The sequence below is a fragment of the Trachurus japonicus genome, chromosome 5, assembly GCF_045865225.1.
Source record: "Trachurus japonicus isolate A0001 chromosome 5, Traja_1.0".
Taxonomy (NCBI): Eukaryota; Metazoa; Chordata; class Actinopteri; order Carangiformes; family Carangidae; genus Trachurus; species Trachurus japonicus.
In genome coordinates this window covers 27,291,232-27,311,252 of record NC_140911.1, presented here as the reverse complement: position 1 = coordinate 27,311,252, position 20,021 = coordinate 27,291,232, and the positions used below count along the sequence as shown (strand labels likewise).

The 20,021-nt window shown below is 42.3% G+C and overlaps 1 protein-coding gene across 1 annotated transcript; it reads left to right on the top strand.

Annotated features, from left to right (window-relative positions):
• Positions 1 to 10,195: 10,195 nt before the first annotated feature.
• Positions 10,196 to 14,332, top strand: LOC146987743 (actin-binding Rho-activating protein-like). Its single transcript, XM_085777091.1, has 2 exons — positions 10,196 to 11,234; positions 13,367 to 14,332. Exons 1-2 carry the CDS (start codon positions 10,599 to 10,601, stop codon positions 13,832 to 13,834), a joined length of 1,104 nt encoding a protein of 367 aa, XP_085633217.1. The 5' UTR covers positions 10,196 to 10,598; the 3' UTR covers positions 13,835 to 14,332.
• Positions 14,333 to 20,021: the final 5,689 nt, after the last annotated feature.

Sequence of the window (20,021 nt, the reverse complement as noted above, 5' to 3'; positions counted from 1 at the left end):
AATTGAGCCCCATGTTAAAATAGCCGATTTTACAGCTTAAAAAAACATTTACAGCCTGGTACATTTTATTTTTTTGGTCTCAACCGATAGTTTCTACCCCCGCACACACTCTGAGGGGGGTGAATTTTTTTTAAACTCTACCGTTTTACTATTATTAGGTTTAAAGTTCTGGCCAATTAGGGCGCAGAACCGTCGAGTGACAGGTCCGGAGACCGCTGCTACGAGGCCAGTGGGCGGGTTCTCGGCCGGCCAACGGCCGCACCGCTCCAAATATGGCAAGTAGAATCCAACATGGCGCGGTTCAAACCCCCGTAGTAGCGGCACAAAACAGACTCACCAAAACCAATGGGTGACGTCACGGGTGCTACGTCCATTCTTTTTACAGTCTATGTGCGACACACATGGACGAGACACACGTACAAACATAAAAGCGGTGATCAAAAAAGAAAACGTAGAGAGGAAGAGGAGAGGAAAAGAGAAAAGCTGCCCAAGATAGGGTCGTTTTTTAAAAAACTGACCAGTTCACTACCCTCAGATAGCTCCTCTGCCTCTGCTAGCGAACCGGACAACACGGTATAACGTTAGCTGTCAGCACAACTACCGGTAATGTTGAGGACATCACTGACACCCCACCAATACCACCTGCTCAACCCAGCAACAGCGGTGAGGATAACATCAGCACCGGTGGGCGTGAGGGTGAGGCACAGGATCAGGACCTCTCAGGTGACAATAACGTTACTACTGCTGCCCTATTACTACATAAATACCCCACGGACAGAGGGCATTTCTCGGAAAATGTTGATCCCAAAACTAAAAGATACATCATGCAGACCTCCGGGTACTTTCCCACGGGATCCAAACCAGGGCAACTGGTGCTTCTCAACATCTTACTATAGCAGCAAAACCAAATCAGGGCTGGAGATACCACAGACGTGGCTGTGCTACTCACCGAAATTGGATGAGGCTACTGTGAATCCTGTTGGCTTTTTGCTGATCGGTCTGTACTTATGGGCAGGCCTGCTTGGACGACCAAAAACTGGTGCAATTTATCCACAAGAATTCATTCTCATGAAACGTGTCATCTATGATCAGTGGCGTTTGCATGGGACAATTGACAAGGGGATGGAGGAGCAGATGATCAAAGAAGCATCCTTTTGGAGACAGGTACTGGACCGTCTCATTAATGTCACATTAACGCTTGCTACCAACAACATGGCTTTCAGGGGACATCAGGAAATGGTAGGGCAGATAAACAGTGGCAATTTTCTCTCTCTTGTCGAACTGATGGCAAAATACGACCCGGTCTTAAAAGATCTAACCAGTCGCCCTGCTCACGCAGTAAAGTGCCTGAGCCCTGTTTTGCAAAACGAGCTAATCGACCTCCTTGCTCAGCGCATCCAAAAAGGCATTCTGGACGAGATAAAAGCAGCACCGAAAGAGCCTATGGCAAAATATATACACTGTGCTGTTCATAACGCTAACCTCATCATTAATGATTCAGTAAAAAACATACAAGAGGTGTGTAACTTTTATGACACTGTAGAGCGCATATGTGTTCTTTGGGCACAGCATAAAGAGATGGTCATCGCATAATGATGCAGTGGCAGCTTTGCGGTACCGTTACACTGATGTGCTGAAGGCACTGACAAAGATCACACACAAGCAAGAAAAAAGACGAGGTGGACGACGCTATTTCATTGAAAAGTACAATTGAAAAGTTCAGCTTCATATTCCTGGTTGTCTTTCAAAACAAGATCCTGGAACGCACAAACACCGTCTCTAAACTTCTCCAAGCCGAAAACGCGGACCTGGCTACCGCTGTTGGTTTACTGGACAGCGCCATCACAGACCTGCAGGCCTTTCGAGACCAGTTTGAGGAAGCCAAACGACCGCACAGGCCCTTGCGGAAAAAGGGGGAATGAGCAAAACCTTCGAGGAAACGCGACAGAGGAGAGTGAAAGGGCATTTTGATGAACTTTGTCGTGATGAATGTTTAGCAGACGCAGAGTCCCGTTTTCGTGTGACTGTGTTCAATGCGTCTCTTGACACAGTGATCGTTCAGCTGACACAGAGATTGGCTAGTTTGCGAGCAACGGCGGACACGTTTAAAGCCTTGCAGCCCCAAACACTCAACACTGTAACAGATGATGAACTGTTTGAAGAAGCAAACAAGCTGAGCAGCATGTACAAAGACGACTACACCTGTATTCCCCGTCCAACTCGTGTCTTTTCGATCATGTTTGACAAAAATTTCAAATGTGTGAACAATTGCACAGCTTGCAAAACTGTTGATTGTTGACCACAGCTGCATTGCATCCAGCTTTGGGGATCCGCACAGTTCTACTACTTTTTTTGACTCTGCCAGTGACTGTGGCGTCAGCTGAGCGCTCATTTCAAAACTGAAGTTAATAAAGTCCTACCTGAGAAACACGATGGGACAGGCCCGCTTATCAGGACTTGCCACACTGTCCATTGAAAACGCCTGTGCCCGCAAGCTGGACCTGAAGGACTTTATCAATGATTTTGCAGAGAGGAAAGCCCGGAAAGTGCCTCTGTAATGTGCTGCTGCTGTCCATGGTACTCAAAGGCCAATAGAAATAAAGCACAGAGCAGAAAAACTGTCTACCTAATAGAACAGACTATATAGGTACAACAAAGTAGTTAAATACTAAAGAATGTAGAGAACAAAAATAAGCATATTGAATATAAGATCAGTTTGTGTTGTTTATCATTTGATATTTGTATTGTGATTTGTATTTGAACTGAAATGTAATGTTTGAAATGAACTGTTTGAGACTTGAATTCAAATAGACCTGTTGTTAAAAAAAGATCTACATTTTCTGAAATGTTGCACTAGTGTCTCTTGGAGTCTGGTTATCAAGTAGGCTATGTTAATGTTGCCTGCTCTGTTTTAGCCTACTGTATGCAATTTACATGCACCTGTTAAACAAAGCCATTAACTGAAATGTTGCACTTTTATCTTGTAGCCTAGTTATTAGCTATGTCTATGTTATCTGCTTTTTTATTGTATATAATTTACATGCAGTTTAAAAGAAGAGAGATGTTTAGAACTTGTGACTGCTTACAAAATGAAATAAGGATCTGTTGAACCCAAAACTTGTTTCCTCTCCTTTTCAGTAGCACAGACAGCGCAGTTCTCGGACTCGCTCGCTCGCTCTTCTAGGTGCGTTTCCATTACCCCTAGAAATGCACAAAACCTAAATATCTCAATAAAAAACAGGTAGGCTAATGGAAACACCTTCATTTCGAAAAATCTCTCAAATATCGCTAAAACATTTTTATGAATGAAGGAGATTGGGTCGCATCCACTCACCTCTCCAGTCACATACAGTAAACCAAACCAGATGTGTGGACACAGCCACCGTATATTGTTGTCAGCAGCACCTCATCAACGCTGGTTTCTCTTATTTGTGGCCACAGCCGACAGGTTCACTAGTAAATTGTCCATGATGTTGAGTGTCAGCTGAGTTTCAACTTGGATACATTCACGTTCTCTTGTGACGTAATCTCACGGCGCACTCCTCCTCTCCCAATAATATACTGTTTTGCCTCGGAGGTGCTGCTACAGATCAGGTGATTAAATAATCAGACCTAACGTTATTATAGGGCCCGCTAAAATAATTTTGCATTAGGGCCCGTAGCAGACTACCTTCGCCACTGCGCCGACCACAACGATTGTGACTGGTTGAAATAATTCGAAACAGCCGGAGCGTTTTTTTTCTCAGATTGCAGAATCATAGGCGGACCAGCCAGACCCTTCTTCTCTGCAGGTGGGTCTGGCGAGCGACACAACAGCCCTCATACTAGTTACCACTCAAGGCTTTAGTTGTCGGCGGCTGCAGCGCTTTGTGTTCCTGCCTGCTGCTGCTGAGAGAGAGAGACGTGCTAGCCCTCCGCAGCATCACACACAGCCAATACGGCTAGCAGCCCTGAGCCTCCTACTCTGCTGTACGTTCACCTGAGCTCTGTCATTGGCTGGAGAGAAAACACGACTCTCTTGCTGTCCACCCAGAAACGTCCCTGTGCACAACAAACCAAAGCAAAAGACTATATAGGCTACATGTGACAGGGGGAAGTGGGTAATTAAGACCAAGGGTATGTACAGCAGGAACCTAAAATACAGCAGGAACCTAAAATACTTAAACATTATCTCATTATAGCCACAGTGACGGAGGCCTGTCGCACCGTCAGGCAGAGACAACAGCAGGAATTTGGCCACAAACAATTGGGGTAATGTGCTTTTATGTTTGTTTTGTTTAATGTTTGTGAAAGGCACAACAAGGAGTTTTGGAAAAGCGAAGCGTTTTCACACTACATTTATGAGCAAGACAGACTCATGTTTTCATTCATCAAGAATTAAAGTCAGAGGGCTCTATTTTCCTGGCGCAACTCAGGGGGGCGCAGCGAGGCGAGCCCTGGCGCAGTGGCATTTTCCTTCAGTGCAACAACGTGCGCAGCGGATTTGGTAAATTGGCAGACTGCTGTGCGCCGAGATGGGAGTGGTCGCGCAGCAGGGGGAGGTGTCGACAGATTCACCTTGGCGCAGTGACAATTTGTTGCCGATAGACCGCGCCGAGAGTGCGCCGAAAGCTCGCCAGCTCCAACCTGGTCTACTCTCAGCGCAAGGCGAAGCGCAGCCAGCGGACTGGTATTTTGACTGCCCAGAGCGCAGTGCAGACACGTCACCAAGATCTCACAGGCAGGTTTCCACAGTTCCAGGCACATTTAAATGCAATAAATAATAATAATAATAATAATAATAATCACAATAACCCCTATTTATTGTAACTATCTGAATCAGCACATACACGTATATCTATATCGATTGTCCCGTCACACTGATGACAGATCAAAGGCTGTCAGCATGCGTAATGGAAACTCAGCCTGACTGAATTAACACAGATGAAACCAGGGAGGGACTGGGACTAAAAAGCAGCCGTGGACGTCCCAAGAGCAGGACAGTGAGGGTGGATGACTGCATGTCGCTGCTGTGTTGACACTACACACTGTGCCGTTGCGATGATCCGCTATATTTATTTATTTACTTATTGATTTATTAGCGGGCGAGCGCCGCATCGTCACGCGACCATAACAAATAAAACTGAAAACAAATAAACTATCATCTCTCACAGCAAACCACAATCAGCCTCGGCATCAGATAGTGAGCAGATATTCTATCTCCCATCTCAGGTAAATTCTAAAGAAAAAAGAAAAAGAGAGACGCTCCGTGATGCCTCCTTTACGCACAGCTGTTTATTTATGTTGTGATCTGTGCACAAGGGTTTAAATATAGGTTACTAAATATGAGTGTCTTTATTAATGGAAAAGGTGTGTGTGTGTGTGTTTTGTTTTTTTTTTTTTTTACTGGGCAACAGCTCTCAATATGTCAGAGCAAACCTGGATAACATCAGTAACCTCCTCCCTCCCAGACTACTTTTGCATCATCAGCCCGTGAGGTCTGTTCGCGCGACCATATATTCGGACACTGTGAGCTTGGACCGGACCAGAACGTCAGTTTCCTCCCGTCTCACTTGCTGTGAGAGATGATAGTTTATTTGTTTTCAGTTTTATTTGTTATGGTTGCGTGACGATGCGGCTCGTCCTCTAATAAATCAATAAGTAAATAAATAAATATAGCGGATGATCGCAACGGCACAGTGTGATGCAGTCATCACTGTCCTGCTCTTGGGACGTCCACGGCTGCTTTTTAGTCCCAGTCCCTCCCTGGTTTCATCTGTGTTCATTCAGTCAGGCTGAGTTTCCATTACGCATGCCGACAGCCTTTGATCTGTCATCAGTGTGACGGGACAATCGATATAGATATACGTGTATGTGCTGATTCAGATAGTTACAATAAATAGGGGTTATTGTGATTATTAATTACATTTAAATGTGCCTGGAACTGTGGAAACCTGCCTGTGAGGTCTTGGTGACATGTGCGCACTGCGAGCTGGGCAGTCAATAGCCTCCCTCTTCCACGGTGAAATCAAACTTGCGCCTCGCGCGCGCGGCGGATTTAAAGGCGAGGAGAGGAGCTCATTTGATTGGTGAAGATCTGACTCGGCTGTGTCAAACCCACTCCACGCCTTCTCTCCTCCCTCTATGCCACTTGCGCCGGTGGGAGGGAAGTAGGCGGGATGCGCCCCGCTGCGCTTCGCAGGAAAATTGCAAACTGCTCCTGGACACTCCCCGTTGGCGAAGCGAAGGCGAAGCGCAGGGCAGATCCGCCACGCCTGCACCTAGTTTACGAAAATAGAGCCCAGAGGCTCGAAGACAATCAGATACTGTTGTAGTTCCGACCATAAACGGCGATATGGCGGTGTTATTCTCATGACTTGCCACGTCTTTTTTATTTTTTTATTGCAGCGCCGTTATTACAGGTGATGCACATCTATGTCCGTGTAGCTACATTTATTGTCTGATCTTCCTTCATGGTGTCAGTCCTCCTGTGAAACTTTTAGCTACTAAATAATATGACTGAAGGCAGTGGAAGTCTGCACATGTCGACACGCCCCCATGAGTTGACGACATAAGGAGCTAATAAATAAATATATATAAATAACTGATAGTATTATTCGGTCAAGTTCTTGTTATAGGTTAATGGTTAAACGGTTAACCATGTGCATCCCTAAAATAAATCTTTTAGGGAAAAAAGGCAAACTTGACTCCTTTATTCCACACAAAAATATGCTACTAGCTATGATATGTGTTAAAAAATGCTTATGAGTGTATTATAACAGTTCAACACAATGAAAAATATACAAAACAGCTATAGGCCTACATAAGTTTTGGCCAGTAAAAAATCTTTCTGGCCAGTAGATTTTTAAAGGTCACTAGCCAGTTGGCCAATGAGCAAAAAAGTTAAGTTTGAACCCTGATTGTAAATTTAAAAAAAGTGTTACTCTCTAACAGTTGTCCTCATTGTTATGGGCCTTACCAAAGGGTTTAGTTAGTAGACACAGTCTACAGCTACTACATACAGGCAGGGGGAGGGGCGCTGCAGACACAGCCCCCACCACACAGGATAGACGCCCATACTGTAGGTGATGATTAAGACGGATTTCATTTGTATCAGGCTAACGTTTATTTTTGGGCACAAAACTCCAGACCCAACCTTTAATTGGATTTTTTGCTGTAATTCTATAGGCTATTTGAATTGTAATGCATTATAGCAACACTGGGCAAGACTTATCTTAAAAACCCTGCTTTTCATCTCAATAGTGTGACGAATATTTTTTAATTTGTCAAGAAACATAGTGTTACATTGTAAAAGTGAATTACATTTACAAAATGTCCTGTATAGTCAGGTTTTTTATGAAAGAATATTACGCCACTTGACATTGGGTTGCTTCACGTCATTGACCCTAAAGCAACACCCTTCCAGCTCTGCAGGTCAGCACAAGTTCCTACATCATTCAGATCATTCAGTGGCGCACTGTTGACATTGATGTTAAATCTAAACTCTGATAAACTCTGTGGTGTGCTAACCTCAGTTCTCTCAGCTTTCCAGTGCCAGGCCTGTCTATTTCTGTTTGTTGGCTGAGCACAGTAGGCAGGGAGAGTGTGCGTGTGAAGGCAGCTGCTGGCATGTGACAAGCAATCTGAGGTGTGCACACACACACACACTTGCCAGAAACCTGAGCAGGTTGGTTATTTTAGTCCACAGAAGAACTGGGTGACTTTGTATGAGTGTGAGACACAGACAGGACTGAGAAGTTTTCTCAGGCCTTGTCCACACGGAGACGGAGCATCTCCCGAAATAATCTTTTTAAACACAGCATCATTTCAAGAAATATCTGCAGATCCACATAAAACGACTCAAGATGCTGTACATATGCCTGTGTAGAGTGTGTGTGGCGCTGTAACACTGCCACGCATACACACCAAAAACAGAGAAGACAGAAGGCTTTCTTGCTGTATTCAAACTCCAGTCCAAATATCAGCCACAGTGTCCAGAGTAGTGCCCAGTTATTGTTGCTGTTGTGTTACATCTTGCATTGCAGCTCACGTTACAGATTAGAGTTGGTATGACATCATTGTTTCACAAAAGATCTGTTTTAGGGATCTCAAAACACTGTTTCTATGTGGATGAAGTGCCGAAACGATTAAAAAAAATAAAACTTTTGCAGTCAGCCGAGTCACTTTACAATAAAGCTCTAAAAGTATTTGACAAAAAGCAAACGAGACACCACATTTGTAACGTCCTTGACAAACACGAACTGCTGAGCTTCAACAACTTTTTTAAATGAGCCTGCCTGGTACACAAAACCTTACACAATCTGGCTCCCCCACCCTTGAAAGATTTTATAAAACGTACTGATAGCCAGCCATCTGCCAAGATCACAAGAGCAGTAGTTAGAGGAGACTGTGCTATCCCCTACAGACGTACCACCTTCGGTCAGGCTGCTCTGTCCGTCATGGGTTGCAGGACATGGAATAGCCTGCCGCTCACAGTCAGAGAGTGCACCACGCATATCACCTTCAAAAAGCATTTAAAAAACTGGTTGCTATCGACCCAGACCTGCACTCACTATTAGAAATGTATAATGTATAATGTATATGATTGTGTTGATGTTGTTATTACTGTCATTGTTGCTGTGTTGTTACTATTATTATTATTATTATTATTATTATTATTATTATAGCTAACCTAGACAAAATAGCAATATGAATAATGCCATCACTATTCACAGGTTGATTATATACATTCAATATTATTATTACTTATATTATTATATACCTTTTAGTCATTTATAGCAGTGCAAGTGATCAATCTATATCCTTAGGCCTATCATTGTAACACAGCTTCTACTAGATATTACTACCAGGACTTTCTAAGCACTTTGATGATTGTAAGCACTTTATCACCTGCCCGAGACACGGTTGCACTTTTGTACTACTATCGTACTACGGTACTGAATCTGTATTATTATTCTACTGTACTGTAAACTGAATGGTACTATTTTATAACATGCTTTTGTTTTTATTTATTGTTAGGCTACTGTATTTGTACTAGGGAACATCTATGTATGGGACAACGGATGGAAAATGGCCTGTGGCTACAATCCGGCTTGTTAACATGCACTGTCCCACCTCAAATAAATTGAATCGAATACTCCTGAACCCATATCCTCGTGGATGGCCTCTCAGTCTCAGAGTAAACCAGAATCACATGGTAAAGCTGTTGCAACATCATTCAACCACATGTCTCTATTGTTACTATACACAACTGAAAATTCCCTACAATCTTTTTGATAGCAGATGCAGACAGACAGAAAATGTCTGGGGTCATATCTGCTTTCTACAATGCACTAAAAGAAAGGAGGGAGGAATCAGCCAGAAAAGCATAATGAGAAGCTCATAGATTCAAATAACAGATGAGGAATGTGACAATGTGAGAGAGACAAAGTGCATCCATAAACTCTCTAGTAATGGAGGAAAATCTGTGGAGTATAGTTTAATCAATTAAACATCCAAATAAAAGGCAGGCATATAGCTGCTCAAAATAATTTAGGGATATGAAATTCTAAATGCCTCTCCAGTAATATATGTTGCGCATGCACACACATGCACACACACATGCATACATAATGTTTTGGGTTATGTTTTGTCATTTCATTTGGTATTTATTCAAATAAATACCTCTGAACATTGAATTTGGCTAGTCTGTTTAATGTTGTATTTAAGTGAATATTATATCTCTACACGTCTTTTATTATTTACTAACTATGTAGTAAGTAGTAATAAGTAATTTTGGTTGTAGATATGAATTAATAATAACTTATTAACTTAATTATTTACCTACTGTAATTATAAATCAAGATTCTAATACACGGCACACACCATGAGGACAAGTTGTGTACTTGAATGAGATCTCTCTATATATTTGGATTTGTGTGTCCAGAGAGACACCTCAGAGTCTCTAAAAACACTGGGCACCTGTTCCTGGATCCCACTGGGAGAAATTCCACTCCCTGTGTGTGTGTGTGTGTGTGTGTGTGTGTGTGTGTGTGTGTGTGTGTGTGTGTGTGTGTGTGTGTGTGTGTGTGTGTGTGTGTGTGTGTGTGCTTATGTGGCCGCAACAAGAATGTTGACACTTGACTTTCCTGTCTCACGTGGACCCGGTGCAACATTACTTCCTTTATGACCCTTCCCTATTTAAAATCCAGAGTGGAGCCAGAGCGGATTCATTTGAGGATTAGACACATCAACTGCTCACCCACTAACCAACTGATGCTCCGGAGGATTTTGTGACAATAAAGGCCAAGGCATGTGGATTTTTGCTACCATTTGGAACCTTTGACTTTGTGAGTAAGGAGTATGTAAGATTGAAAATCAAAAGAAGCCAAATATCTGTTCATCTCAGTTTTTTCTGTACTGCTAGAAGACAACCAGATCCTGTTTTGTAGACTCAAAGACTTTGAGCTAACTTCCAAACTTTATAGCTTTTTTTTTTTCATTCATGAAACTTGGACTTTGTTGCCAATGTTGGGAGAAGTGACTACATACTCTGCAGGATCTTATTAGAAATTATCTCTGAAGCTGAAAACATAGACAAGTAAAAAACCACTGTCAGGATGAGCAGTGGTGGGACAACCGCAGTTTCACCTCAGGAGCCTCAGACTCAGACTTTTAAACGGGCTGTACGGAAGATAAAATGTGCTGCTATGGTGGCAAATTTGGCCAAAAGCTGGCAGGGCTGGGCCAATGACCACTCAGGGAAGCAGGAGGCCATACCGAGTGGCTGGATGCCTGCATCTGTCGAGGAAGACAACAAAAAAGAACATGATCATGTGGTCAAACTGACTGTCACCCCACGTGTAATTGCTGCAGATACCTCCGACAACAGTGGCAGTAAAATCAGGACCTGTTCCATCACAAAGACAGTGCAGCCAAAACGCAGCGAGTGCAGCAGCAATGATGTGGTCAACGCCATTCGAGGCAAGATGGAGTCGGGTCCCGAAGAGACCAAGCCGTACTTGGACAACATGTCACCAACACGGCGGCGTCAGATGAGAGCATTGCAGAGTGCAGGAGGAGGAGATACCATCAAAGACAGAAAGCTGATGCTCCAAGAGAAGAAACAGTTGTCAAGGAGCGGCAGCGTGGAGGCAGAGGACAGCAGTCTGGAAGACGATTCGGGGCTCAGCGACAGTGAACCCAAAACTGAACAGGGTGACACCCAGTCCAAGAAGGGAGTCAACAGACCCAAGGTAGAGTGGTAATCAAAAAGAGCAGAATCAGAGGAAAAACCAAGTTTTAAGTATGAACTTGAAAGTTTGGTTGAAAGGTCTCTGGTGTTACCAAAAACAGGCTATTACTTATTATACTAGTGGGGCAGAGAAGCACAATAATTGTGCATTTTAATGACTAAAGCATGAAACTTTCAGCATTTCATCTACATACCCCAAGGTTTAATTTCAGACGTGGAACCACTTTGGTGGCTGACCTTTAGGGGTCTTAAGGGGTCTTTTCCCACATTATTCTCCATTGGAAACCTATGAAAATCTGGGAAGTAAATCATTGCTAATACATTTCTTCACCATTGTGTTTAGGAAGGTGTGTAATAAAATGTTGAAATTCAACTCCAGTGGGAAACCCCCTAAAAAACTACTCAAAGTTGGGGTACCCGTAACCAGATTTTGCGAAAATTCCGAAATGTTAAATTTGACCTTAAGTATCTTGTGAGGACATTAGTTTTACACCCAAAACCCTCCTTGGTGGAAAAAAAACAGCCACACCCACTTTTCCTGTTCATCGGAACCCCCACCACCCCCAATAGAATGTATTACAGAGAAGCCATTCCTTAGCATGGCGGAGGTTGTGTCACATATTACTACTAAATACTCAATAATATAACTTATATTCTAGCCTTTTTTCTTGTAGGACATTATACGGACCCTCCAGGATTTTGTTTCATGCTTTAGTCATTAAAACGCACAATTCCTTCCATATATGAGTTTCTCTGCCCCACTATATCCCTGAGAATGATGTTGCTGTGACCAAACAAACCAAAACAAAATGGAGAGGTTATTGGATTCATACACATAAAGTCATGATACTCAAATTTTTCTGTAACCAGATAAATGTCAATTAGGTTTTGGAAGGTCTTTAGGAAAGTCTTGACTTTACATAGAACATTCCAGAGAGATCTAATGACTGAGAGGGGGAGGGTCTCTCCTTCTGCTTGCGTCTTCTTAGAAGAGAGGGTGAGAAAAGACATTAAACAAGGGGAGACGGGAGATATTGATGACACAAGGAGAACGATGAGAGGAGGAGGAGATGAAATCAATTAGATAGACAGGGTAAGATGAGAAGCAGGAAACTTTTTTTAAAATTAGTTTCACAAAAATAGACAGAAAATCTTTCCCTGACTCCTTACAGTTGTAAAATGGATCAAATTGCACTAAAACGTAGAGGGTTGTTACTGTACATTATTCTGCAACCAAAACAGCACACACGCCTCGCCAATGTCGGCCTCAGAATGGTGAGTCAGCCACTTATTTGTAACGTCTGACAAGCATCAGCCAGCATTTTTAACATGCTGATCCAAAGAGAGACTATTATCGAATGTAAGAGCTTGATTCTTGATTGTCAAACTATGAGAAATCACAGTTGTCAAGCAATAATAATGCTTCACAACTGCGATTTTTCATAGTTTGACACACGCCACATCATGACAGCTGTACTTTCACATAGACCAGATAGATAGATAGATAGATAGATAGATAGATAGATAGATAGATAGATAGATAGATAGATAGATAGATAGATACTTTATTGTCCTAATTTGGCTTGGGCACAATGCCGCCAGACCCATCAACCACATACAAAAATACACATAAAAACATAAGAAACGCCATAGAGAGCGCACAATAAGATTTACAAAGAACACAATGGATCGTAAAAAATCCTAAAAAAACAACAACAACAACAAAAAAAAAACATATAGGCTACTGTCTTTACCCTTGTCATGTCATGCACCCCCTAGCAGCATACACAGTTTGGGAATCCCTGATCTATGGTATGAAAAACCAAACTGAGGTCCAGTAAGAGGAATACAGATATGGAGTCCATAGAAAGCAGAGGATCACTTTCTACTTGACTACTGTCTGACTGGAACAGTTCAAAAAGATTGTTCCAAGATAGATGAGGCAAGGGCTCATGACACACAACCGTTTACAGTATAGAGAAAAAAGGGAAGGCATGAGACCCTGGACTTTTCTTTCCTCGTATCTTTCTTCATCTTTTAAACACCACAATGTGAGTTTGTAACACCGTTTTATATAAAATATGCACAATCCGATTGATTTTAACCTCTTTATATTGTATCATGTCTCCCCAGATTAAGATTGCCACTATGGGCGACATCAAAAGCCGCTGGCAGCAGTGGTCCAATCAGCACATGGAGGGCCAGAAGCTTAACCCCTTCAGTGAGGAGTTTGACCATGATTATGCCATGGCTCAGCGCCTCCGCAAGGGTGACTCTGGTTACGGTCGACCCAAAGATGGTTCCAAGACAGCTGAGAGGGGAGACCGTGCCCACAAACACATCCACAGGGAGATGGAAGAGATGGTATGGATTATTAAAGACATGGGTTTCAAGGACAAGGAGGGAAGGACTATCATTAGCTTTGGCCGCCTCTTTGACCGTTATGTCAAGATTTCAGATAAGGTGGTGGGTATCCTGCTGCGCTGCCGCAAACACAAGATGGTGGACTTTGAAGGGGAGATGCTGTGGAAAGGACAGGATGATGATGTAATCATTACAGTAAAAGAAGAAGAGGAAAATGGTGACACCTACAAATCATAAGCAGAACCACTTGAAATGCTAAACACAATGTTTACAAGGCCTGCACAATATAAGGACATTTTGCAATATGCAATGACTGTTGCGACAATGATATGAGTTGCACTTGTAATATAAATTGTAATATAGGTATGCATTTACAGTTTTGCTGGGTGAAGAACACAAAGGTCAGTATTAGTCATCTCCATCCTACTGTCTTAATAGCCTCCATTAAAAAAACTATACAGTTGAATTTTTAATGATAATCACACACATACTACAAAACTTTAAGGAGAGACAGTGAAAGGGTTAGAGACAGTTGTTCTTGCAGTCTTCTGTTCATCTGCAAGTGATTGTTCATGTTGGTGTATCAAGCACAGATCAAAATGACTATAAGTAGCAGAACATCATTCTGTACTGACAGGGAAATTAGAGGTGTAGCACTGTTGCTGTACACCAGTGCAGCAAGGCAAGCAATGGTTGTAAAAAAAAAAAAAAAAAAAAGAAAGAAAGAAAAAATAATTCTCTCCTACATCTGATTTAAACAGTCATCTCATAAGGGATCTGATATTGTCTCTTGTAAGTGCTGCCCTCTGTTGGCCAAACTTTGCTACTGTCTTGGAAAGCTAGCTTGACGACCAGTCCCTACTCCACTTTTGTCATTTATGTAGGCGTGACCATGTCTCATTACTGTAACAAGGACTGCATGGGGCAAGTCAAGCGGAGGGGAGAACAGTTTAGTTTGGAGGTATGCACATGCACATTATGGACAGTTGTGGGATTTGTGACAGGTAACTGCCCATGGCTATAACCATAGCTGATATAAATCTTGATCAGTGAGCCTACCTGCCCATTTCTCTGTTTTGTGCCATTTTAATTGTCCTCTATCTGTTCTGTCAATTACAAATATTGTTACTGTTACTGCATAACAAATCTACCTGCGAGTATAAATAAAGTGAATCTGAACCTGGTAGCTACAGATGCGTATGCTTGGTCAAGAGATGTATGAAATGGTCCATTTTCCCCAGGTCAGACACATGCAAAATTGGGTGATTCTTCAGTTAGGGGAGTTTTTCTGTCTCCAGGGTGACTTCTCAAAAAAAAAAAAAAAAAAAAAAACTCTCACGAAGACAGACACAGGGGAATGACAGACACTAGAGGGAGGGGGAAAACACCAGAGAACATTGGGAAACTGAGGCACAAAACCAAAACCCCAACAATCTGTGACTGTGAGAAAGAAAAAAAGTGCAGGCACTCAGCAATAAAATCAAGTTGAGCTGTGAATCCTTAGCTCTGTGCAGTGCTCCTCCAGGCCTGCAGGAGGCCCCGACAGGAGCAGTCTAGAAACACCATCAGGGTCTTGAAGAAATTCTACTTCTGAAATAATCAGAGCCAATAGACAGACTATTTGACCATTAACAAGATAAAAATATAACAATCTAACATAAACCATGGATTCCTAAATGGAGACCACAGTAGTCCAACTCAATGAAATAATTCAACTGAATATAAAGCTGTATAAGCATAATATTGAAAACCATATGAAGATGTCTAATCATTACACAACAAAAAATATATTTATCACAAAAAGGATAAGAGGTCAAAGTCTTCATTGAGGCCAGGAAAACTGGTGGCCTTCAGGGCATGAATCCAGTAGGCCTCTCTCTGTTTGAGGCGTTTGACTTTGTCCTCACCCCTTGCATCAACACTAACAACCTCAATACCTGACACTTGTAGAGATGAATCGTGTGTTGTGCTTCCATATAATGTTTGGCCATCAGATAATTCAAATTCCTTGTTCGAATGGCATATCTATGTTCTGCCACTCTGTCCCTCAGTCTTCTTTTAGTGAGGCCTATATAGAAACAGCCACAGATACATTCAAGTCGGTACACAACATGAGTAGTGTTACAATTTATGAAACCGGAAATAGAATACATTTTGTTGTAAACACATCTCTAAAAGTGTCGGTTTTAACCATATTTTCACAGCATTTACAGTTACCACAACGAAAGTTGCCCTTTGGTCGACACAGCCAGGTGTCTGGTTTGTGAGCAGGAAGATAACTCCTTACTAATTTATCCTTGATGGTAGAGTAGAGTAGAGTAGAGAATACTTTATTCATCCCGAGGAGGGAAATTCATATTAGTGTAGTAGCTCACACGACAATGACACAAAAAAGAAAGAAAGATGGAGCAGGGTCGCCGGATGGAGCAGGGCCGCCGGATGGAGCAGGAACCGCCGGGTGGAGCAGGAACCGCCGGGTGGAACAGGAACCGCCGGATGGAGCAGGAACCGCCGGATGGAGCAGGAACCGCCGGATGGAGCAGGAACCGCCGGATGGAGCAGGAACCGCCGGGTGGAGCAGGGCCACCGGGTGGAGCAGGGCCGCCGGGTGGAGCAGGACCGATGGTGAAGAGGCAGCTGGGTGGATCAGGATCATTGGTGGAGGGGCCAAATCATTTTGCTTATCTGCCCCACTACTATATTCCTCCATCTTGCAGCAAGGAGAGAGAAGCCGTCCACCACCGCTACTTTCCTGGTCAGTCAAGGTGCCATGAAGTGGATGATCCAGGCCGTCTAGAATTGCCTCCTCCTTCTTCAGTGCTCTAGTGCCTCAGGATGTTTAGTCTGTATCCTAGCAACAACTTCATGGAGAACTTCAGATGGAACTTAAGCAGTTGCCATTAGGTGGGATGTACACAAGTGTTGTTATGATTCGAAAAAATAAAATAAATGTCTACTTTCTGAGTCTTCACCAATATCTCCAGCTCTTCATCACTCTTGTTGGGCAGAGAGTTGATATTTCCAATGATGACTGACCTCAGAAAGGACTGATAGGACATCTCCACCTCCAAGCCTTTAACTTTGCACCAGCAGCAGCAGCACAACAACCACCACAAAAGCACCTCTTCAGATCATCTGAGGACAGGATGGTGGTGTCCTCCAGATCTGTCCATTTTCAATGAAAGAAGCTCATCTCTGAAGAATCTCTTCTCCCCAGAGAAGCATCCATCAGTAGATAACAAAAAACACAACAAAAATAAAGCAAATGTTGAGTAAAAACTCAAAAACTCAGAGCTACCAGACTTTGCTGCTCCCAGTTGAAGCGCATGTTCCAGAACATGGGGGCCCTTCTAAAACTGATACCCGGACGTTCAGGGAATACGTTCTAATCTGTGCCTGTGGTTGGAGCATACACATGAATAACATTTATATTTATATTTATTAGAGAAACAAAACATTTTAATCCTTTCAAACTCTTCTTTGATTTTTAAACTGTGATCTGCCATTACATTCTCCACACCAAGAGAAACTGAATTAAAACTGTAAATAAAACTCAAAAGTGCTGCTTTTATGGCTAAAATAACCCTGTTCATTCCATTTCTTCCTCCAGTCCCCTTCATTGTCCACAGGTCTGTGGGTCTCCTGGATAGAAGTGACATCAAGTCTTTTAACATTGATCCAACTAAAGTCAGGAACACACCGGCCCGACCATCGGGCGTCGGAGACAGTCATGGAGAGTCGGACGACGTCGGGTACGTGGTGGTGTGTTTCACTGCTTCCTTTCTCCCGACTGTGTCCAATGAGAGGCGACGTAGTCATCGGATAAAGGCCGTCAGCCATTGGCTCGCGTCAGGTGGGCCTTAAAAATACAGGCTCTTTTGACAACATTGCTCCATTTACATTTGATGTGCCAATCAAAACAGAGAACAAAAACAGGCTGAGAGAAAACAAAAAGGCAAACCTAGTCAACTTTAACAGTCTGTTTTTTTGCACACTAAAAATCTATTGGTCTGCCCAGGAGTTCACTCACCATACAACCCCTCCATCTGAAGGACAAACTTACAACCTTACTGGCAGTCCTCAATTTGTCAGGCTGGGGTCCATAACATCAAACATGGTGACCATTTTTAGAAAAAGGCTCCTATGTTCCCCGCTTTTCCCCAAAAGGACCCGGGGAACATGCAGTTTTTGTACCCAAATACCCATACCTTGAAGTGGAGTTGTGAGTGACTTGGCATATTTTTGCCTATTTTTGAGTGAGAAGTTGAGTTGTGACTTTGAGTGAGAAGTGGAATTGTCCCATGGTAAGTAGAGAGTGTCCATCGACTGGCAAAGTAGCGGGGAACATATGACCCTTTTTCCCCGATCGGGGAACATAGGACCCGGGGAACATAGGTACGCTCCCCACACACACCTTTTCCACTAAAAAAGATCACAATATTTAAACCCATGTGCCAGATCACAACATAAACAAATACCTTAACGGGAATGAAATCAGAAACAGCTGTGCGTAGAGGACGCATTGCCAAGCATCTCTCTTTTTCTTTTGCGTTGCGCCACAACATTAGAGCCCACTGTCACATGCTCCAAGCATGCACTCAGAGAGAGAGAGAGAGAGAGAGAGAGAGAGAGAGAGAGAGAGAGAAATATATGTCACTCTCACAAAAGGCAGAAAAATGATGGTTTGAAAATAGAGCCAGACATCAGGCATCTCATGATGGAGGTAAACTATTTAATTGATTGCTGTAACAGAATAACAAAATTTTGCATTTACTTAACAATATTTCAAAGAATTTCCAAACTGATTTGAGTCTTTTCTGGCGACATTGAGATCCTTTAAGCAGCAACATACAACAGTAGAAAGCAGATGGGCCTCCACAGCATAAAGCTCTATTGACAGTAGCTTATGCTAAGCCCCAAATCATGAAATGCATTGGGAATTTGATATAAAAAGAAAATACTTTAGCTAATTCTTAAAATGTAGATGCTCTCTCTGCTGCTGACAGCAGAAAACTGTGTGTAGCTGATCAAAAGAGGTGTAGCTACATTTTTAGTTCATGTTTTATAAATTTGCATTAGTGAAATAAAAACTGATTTTCCAATTGGGCCTGTAATCTCCTGACAGGAAAGGCCAAACCAAAAATTCCTGGTAACATCACAGGCCTCAGGAAAATTCCGAACAAACTATGGGGCACATTGGATTGGTTCAGAAATATGTTTTGCCATCTTAAGACAACAGGAAATACTGTTAACACATTATTATTATTATTATTATTATTATTGTTATTATTATTATTATGTGTGGATACATTTCAGGGACAATCATGGTACCTTTCTTTCACAGTTAAATCTTATTAGCTTAGCTAATACATAAAGCTGCCTAATACAACACATTTACCATCACTGTCACTGGGGTTTTTCTGAGTAGGATGAATCTATTTAATGTTGAATAAAACCCTAAAGCCAGTGGAGGTGGAAAAGGACCCCCTATAGATCTTTATTAAATTTCGAAGAGATGGCTTGACTGTGCTTGTTTTTTGCTATATGAAACCACACTGGACCACCATGTACATTTAAACATCAGAAAGAGCCAGACTCTGTTTTTTCAAAGTTTAGAAAAGAATACTTTTTAAGAAACAGAGTAGAGTGTCAGAATATCTATCTTTTTGTCTCACTCAGTTTACTCAATGACACCCACATCAGGGTATCAGAAATTCATTAAGAACATGGATAAGGATAATCATTTCCACAGATGACACTTGAATCACTGTCAGAATATTATGACATTTCTGAGTCTTTAGCCCTGACAGAATGTGTATCGTGTGTTTAAGGCCTCTACTTACATTAAGATTCAGAGTGACAACCATATGGCAGGCACAGGCAAAATAAGGGGTGGGTTATGAGGAGACTGCATTAAATCCAGCATGTTATCACACAATATCACTGTTGTTTAAGCTACCCTGAATGCACTGCTTTATGGGTCACTGAAAATAAAATTTAATGGCTTGTGTAAATGTTGTTATTTCATTGGTCCTCTTGTGAGAAATCAGCCCTAAAGTATGTTTGGGTTTTGGCACAAAAGAACACAAACAGACACATGCCTTATAATAGCTACAGTATAGAAAACTAAAAATGACATAAGTCAATAATGACATAATGATACAGAAATTTAAAAAAAAAAAAAAAGAAGCTACATTTCTGCTTGTATTCATTTAACTATTTCTGTGTCTGTATGCTCATTAGGTAGGCAGTCTTAACATCAATCTAAAGCTGGATTGGTTAGCTGGGCAAACCAGACAGAGGGAAATTATTACAACATGCCACAAGCTAGCTGGCAAACTGGTAGACTCTATCCGGGTATTTAGTGTGACCTCCCTTGGTACCAAGCACATCTTGAACCTGTCTGTAGGCCTACTTTTCAGAT